At 32.8% G+C, this 6,000-nt stretch overlaps 1 protein-coding gene across 4 annotated transcripts in view; it reads right to left on the bottom strand.

Moving 5' to 3' along the window:
- Nucleotides 1-2,441: 2,441 nt before the first annotated feature.
- LOC127158190 (T-cell antigen CD7-like) overlaps nucleotides 2,442-6,000 on the bottom strand; it is a 39,407-nt gene continuing 35,848 nt past the window's right edge. For 3 of the 4 annotated variants that reach the window (XM_051101345.1, XM_051101355.1, XM_051101360.1), the window contains 3 exons: nucleotides 3,575-3,883; nucleotides 2,885-3,030; nucleotides 2,442-2,620 (listed from right to left, as the gene is read on the bottom strand). In XM_051101345.1, coding sequence (XP_050957302.1) covers nucleotides 2,471-2,620; nucleotides 2,885-3,030; nucleotides 3,575-3,883 — 605 coding nt within the window. In that variant the 3' untranslated portion in view covers nucleotides 2,442-2,470. Of the gene's footprint in view, nucleotides 2,621-2,884; nucleotides 3,031-3,574; nucleotides 3,884-4,986; nucleotides 5,131-6,000 lie in introns of those variants that run through there. The other variant, XM_051101349.1, reaches the window with a different exon arrangement.

Raw genomic sequence — 6,000 nt, 5'->3', positions numbered from 1 at the left:
ACACACACACACACACACACACACCCTGTGGATAACTCCGCCTTATGGATAGATATAACTACACACCTGAAGGTTTGACGCTGGAACTGGTGGAGTAGTTGACAAAGAACATGGACATGGTCTTTTTAGGTTGAATTAACATGACTGTAAAAGAACATTTAAAATTTTAGTTTACGAGGTGTAACTGATACATTTCTCATAAAATGTCACTTGTTTTTTTTTTCATAATTTTGATACTGTTAAAAAAGTAGTAAAAGCGAAATTATGAAAATAATAAACAAACAATTCATGAAACAGCAAAAATCTAAAACATAATACAAATATCTAAAAATATATATATACTTCCAGGTCAGGAAACATTAATCAGTTGTATACATTTTCAAGTTTTAAAATAATATATATATATATATATATATATATATATATATATATATATATACACTACCGTTCAAAAGTTTGGGGTCAGTACATTTTTATTGTTTCTTTTTTCTTTTTTTAAGAAATTAATACTTTTATTCACCAAGGATGTATTAAGTTAATAATTAAAAGTTTATTAAAAGTTAATAATAAATAATTTACATTGTTATAAAATATTTATATTTTGAATAAACACTGTACTTTTTAAACTTGTTATTCATGAAAGAATCCTGAAAAAAAAAAAAAAAAATTACAGGTTCCAAATAATATTTGGCAGCACAACTGTTGATATTATCCAACACTGATCATTCTAATAATAAATCCGCATATTAGAATGATTTCTGAAGGATCATGTGACACTTAAGACTGGAGTAACAGCTGATAAAAATTCAGCTTTTCATCACAGGAATAAATTCTATTTTAAAGTATGTTAAAATAAAAAAACATTATTTTATATTGTAAAAACATTTTGCAATATTACTGTTTTTTTTATATATATATTTTTAATCAAATAAATGCAGCCTTGATGAGCATAAGAGACTACTTTAAAGACTATTAAAAGTCATATATATATTTACATTTTTTTTTTCAAGGTGGCTTGAACCAACACACAAAACATTTGCTATCAAAGACAGTTTTCAATGAATCTTGTTGAGTTGTAACTTGTGAGTGGCACATGAGGCGACTATAGGAACATTAAGAAGCTTTCCGCATACTGAAGTTCTCACAAGTGTTCGCCTTATGAGAATTGTTTGTCAACTAGTCATGTTGTGATGGCACTGTGGGTGTTGCTGGGGGTTTCAACTTGAGGACCTGCTGTAAAATGAAGAATTTGTGTTTTGAAAAATAGTCTGGAACTTGTGTGAAATGCTGTTATGGTTTAGGATTTCTGTTAATGTTTTATTTTTTAACAACTGAGAAAAACTGCAATATACATCACACCACACACTTGTTTCCTATGCTGTAAAAACCAAAACCTTTTACTGGTTACACGTTTCCAGTCACTGTAAGCACACATTAGACATTTGATATTTTTTATTTTCCAGAAAATACTTTTTGAAAAGAGTTGATGGCAACAACATGACCTTTCACAGGTGCATATAAACTACACTAAATGTAGACAGGGTTGACTGTGCAGTTGATTTGACAAACACATTTGAACCCACACATTTTCTCACACATCCTCTTGTTTCTGGTAAAAGTCTCACAACAGTTTTTCCCCAAAATGTTTATCGCTTTGAGGTTTCAAACACAACTCAGATCTGAATAAAGGCCCCCAGGTGTACATGTTGGTGGACTAGAGTGAAAATATAGGTGAGATTCTCTGAAAGAGGGGCAAATTTCCTCTAGAGGGGCCTTCATACAAATATGTTTCACCACAGGAGGAAGTCTGCAGCTTTGTCTCAGAGAAGCAGATTGTGCAAGTCCCCAATATAGACTAAGACCCACAAGCAAGCACAGACTGAAACTAAGGTGACATTTTCAAATCCTGTTTTGTTTTCCCATACAAAATTCTTGTAAAGCAACAATTAAATGTGTATTACTGAACCATGCATACACTTAAAATATTTACATCAGATGTTTAACGGCAACTTTTAGACAATATGTAGAACACAAATTCATTCATTAAAAATTGAATAAACAAATGCATAGATAACAGAATTTTTTTATAAAGAGAATCAAAGCATAGTATGTACAGCGATCATTTAATGCTAGGTTTAAACAATCATACAAAGCTGAAATAAATACACAAAATAACACAGTATACAACATTTACAGAAAATAGAAGAGACTGAAAAATCAGTTTAACAAAAAGACATTTAGAAGCAATTAACATTTTTTTCTGAATCCTCGAATGTTTGATATTTCAACAGAAATAGGTCAGAAAACCAGCCTCAATCAGATGTGGTGCATACGACTGAATGAGCTGAATGCAACTTGCAAAACAGCACAAAAACAAGTTACTTTTTGTGTATGTACATATGCACCACCTAATGTGGTTTTCTGGTTACTTGGCATTACCCAAAAAAAAAAAAAAAAAATCAACCCAGTACTAGGGATATTTATGTGAATATCTCAAAATCTCTGCCCTTTCATTTCGTTTTACAGTCATGACCTCGTACACTCCATTGTTACCATTGTTACACCTTTTCTCCTCTTCTTCTTCTTTCTCTTCTTCTCTTTTTTTCATCAGTTTCTTCAGCTGGGACAAAAGAGAGAAACAATTCAACTTGATTTGTTGACACACTTGCTGAAAAATGCTGCTTGATATAGATACAATAGTGTTGGTCATAGACACTGAGTGAGTAAACATGGCTGGAGGTAAAAAAAAAAAAAAAAATAATACAGTGACAGACAAATTTAAAATCTGCACTTTCCAGTTTGCATATGTGTAATGCATTTACAAGGTTTCTGAGGACCTTTGGATTTACAGATATGCAATCAGTTTTAGGTGTATGATATTCACCTTGGGCACCAGCCACACTGCAACAACAAGGAGTATAAGTAAGAGCACACTGCCAGCTGTCAGAGCCGTCACTGGTATCAGTAAATCATTCATGCCACCCGACTTTGGATTAGCACTTGTGGAAGGGGCCGGATTGATCGGTGGCTCTGTAATGAGAAATCCAAATAACTTTAGTACACCAAAAGTACACCAATTAGTCTCTAATGCTCACCAAGGATGAGAATAATAATATTGTTTTTCTTTCAAGACCATTTTGTATTTGAATATATTTAAAAATGTAATTTATTCCTCTGATAGCAAAGCTGAATTTTCTGCAGTCATTGCTTTAGTCTTTAAGAAACATTTCTCATCATTATCAATCTTGAAAATGGCTTTGCTGCTTAATATTTTAGTGAAAACGATAATTTTTCAGGAATCTTAGAAAGTTCAAAAGAACAGCATTTATTTGAAATATATTTTTTGTATGTTAACATCTTTGCCACTTTTGATTAACTTAATAGTTCCTTGCAGAATGAGAGCATTGATTTCTATCAAATAAACTAACAAACAGAAATAAATAACCCAAAACTTTTGAATAGTAATGTATGTCTTAAATCATGTGTATTACTACAGGTATTGTAAATTCTAAATTGTTTGTAATTAAATACTGAAAATTACATGTCAATAAACGAAACAGAAATGTACACTCACCGTCCACTAAAAGTAAAACACCTGATTCATCCATTGCACATTTCCCAAAGACATCAATGCAGGAGCACCAGTAAGCCCCAGTGTCTGTCAGTTGTAGGTTAATGATGTCTACAGTCAGAGTCTTGCTGTCATTTTTGACTTTAATACGTCCTTCATATTCTGGATGAAGAGTTATTTTCTTGGTTTCGAAACAGTAGTAGACAACTTCACGTCTGATCACACGTCTGCTGTTCAGATACACACCCAGTGCATCTTTCTGAGGTGCAGGACACTTGAAGGTGTAATTGTCACCTTTATATCTGATCTCATCTAAAAATGATATAAGAAACAGCCTGGATCAGATCATAGCATCCAAACAAACAGAAGGTAAGTTTGAAATAAAGGGTTGTGAGAACATAAAATCAGATGTTCCTGGCACTAGTTCAGACACCAAAACCAACACCTGGACAGTGTAGATGAATGTTTCTAGGTCACATATTTCCTTAGCATTATGAGTAATTTTGCTTATTTCTATCAGGTAAGTGCTACATTGTATCTACATCAACTATGTTGATAGTCTACATGTTTACAATCTACAAGGGATAGTTGACTCAGAAATAAATATTCTGTCATAATGTATTTATTTACCCTAATGTCATTGCAAACCTGTATCTAAAATATGATATTTGCAACATAAAATATGATATTTTAAAAGAATGTTGGTGACCAAACAGTTTTGGTGACTATTATTCTCTTCTGTTGTCCAATACCGGGGAGATATTTCTCAAATGATCTTCTTTTATGTTCCACAGAAGGAGGTTTGGAATGACATGAGGGTGAGTGAAGTTTTTAAACCATTATGAGGCACTTTGCATGTACTCACAAATACATACAGTCAAACCAAAAATGATTCAGACACCAGATAATTTTTTGATATTTTGTTCTAAGTGGGTGCAGGACACTATAGTTCATTTATGTAAGAGAGGATAGCAAAAAAAATAAAGCAAACTTTGACATATTATACCCCAAAACTCTTCATACAGTGGACTACCAGTATAATTGATAAAAACTGATTTCACACTTTGTTTTATAACTTTCTATCAAAGTTATCTGACATTATCAAGATGAATTTGTTCTGACACACTTTAACTTTTGAGTTCTTGTCATATTTTATGACCATTTTCTAAACTATAGCGAATAAACTGTGATAATGTGGGAAATGTTGAAGGTGTCTGCATAAATTTTGGTTTGACTGCATATAAAAACAACAATAAATTGATCACTTTCTAAAGATTATTTCCACTTCACATATATAACCCTAGCTGTGAAGTGATTGAAAGTAGGTCAAATCTACACTAATGTAAACACTGCTGCAACCCTTTGTAACACACAAATTACCAAAATGTATAACAGTAAAAACACAAAGCACTAACCTGCACTTGCAACAAAGTTGCTAAGACATAGAACAACCAGCAACAAGATGATGATTTGCAGAGACCTCATTGCTATTGCCATCAGTATCTTAGTCAGTGCTCTTCATCTAACAGGAAATAAGAAAGCTTCTGTGTGCACTGCACCAGTGTATATATATGCACTCCAGCCCACAGTTTCTGATCACTGCACTTAGTCAGCAAACCACAGATGACTGAAGTCATACCAAAATATTCAACAAACATTTCCAAGAGTTGTTGTTGTAAATGTGAAAAATCAAAAATTGTTCCATTAATTTAATTTATCAATCAAAGTGAAGGCACCAGAGATACAAACATTCCTCAGACACAATCTGACTTAATCTAGCAGTTATGCACTCACTATAGATAACAAGACAGGATGTAAAGCATGCATCATCAAAGAGATTTTGGTGTACAGGACCATCACAAACTCTTATCTGGGTCAAATAAACAGCACATCCTTGTTAAACACGTCATCAGGCTTGTACAATAGGGCTTTGGGGTGTTTTGGATCTTTCAAGTAATCTTCACCCTAACAAGACGGCCATAGCATAGCAGACGACTACCCCTAAATCCTGACAGCTCCATTGCAGTTGATATAGGTATGTGTCTTAAAATTATAGTTTACCAAAAAAAAAAAAAAAAAAAAAAAAATTCTGTCAGCAATTACACATCCTCAAGTCATTCCAAAACCTTGTTTAGACTCAGCACAAATTTATATTCAGATAGAAACAAACTAAATGAAATCCGTAATGAAATTTTTGCACTCAGTTTCAAGCTACATACATATGTGGTTTGGAATCCTATTCAAATCACATTTCTGAAAATCTGTTTCTGTCCAATCAGATCGGATTAAGCGTAGCTTTTTCATGTTCTCACGCTACGTAAAATATATCACACATACGTCTGCAAGATGACTGTTAAAGGTCACTTGATCTGGAAAGCATCTGCTGTGTACAAACATCTGACAGTTTTTAAAGTCACTTTTTTTTTTTT

This window comes from Labeo rohita, chromosome 3, assembly GCF_022985175.1.
Source record: "Labeo rohita strain BAU-BD-2019 chromosome 3, IGBB_LRoh.1.0, whole genome shotgun sequence".
Classification (NCBI taxonomy): Eukaryota; Metazoa; Chordata; class Actinopteri; order Cypriniformes; family Cyprinidae; genus Labeo; species Labeo rohita.
The sequence above is the reverse complement of the archived record's forward strand: the minus strand, read 5'-3'. Positions and strand labels throughout refer to the sequence as shown.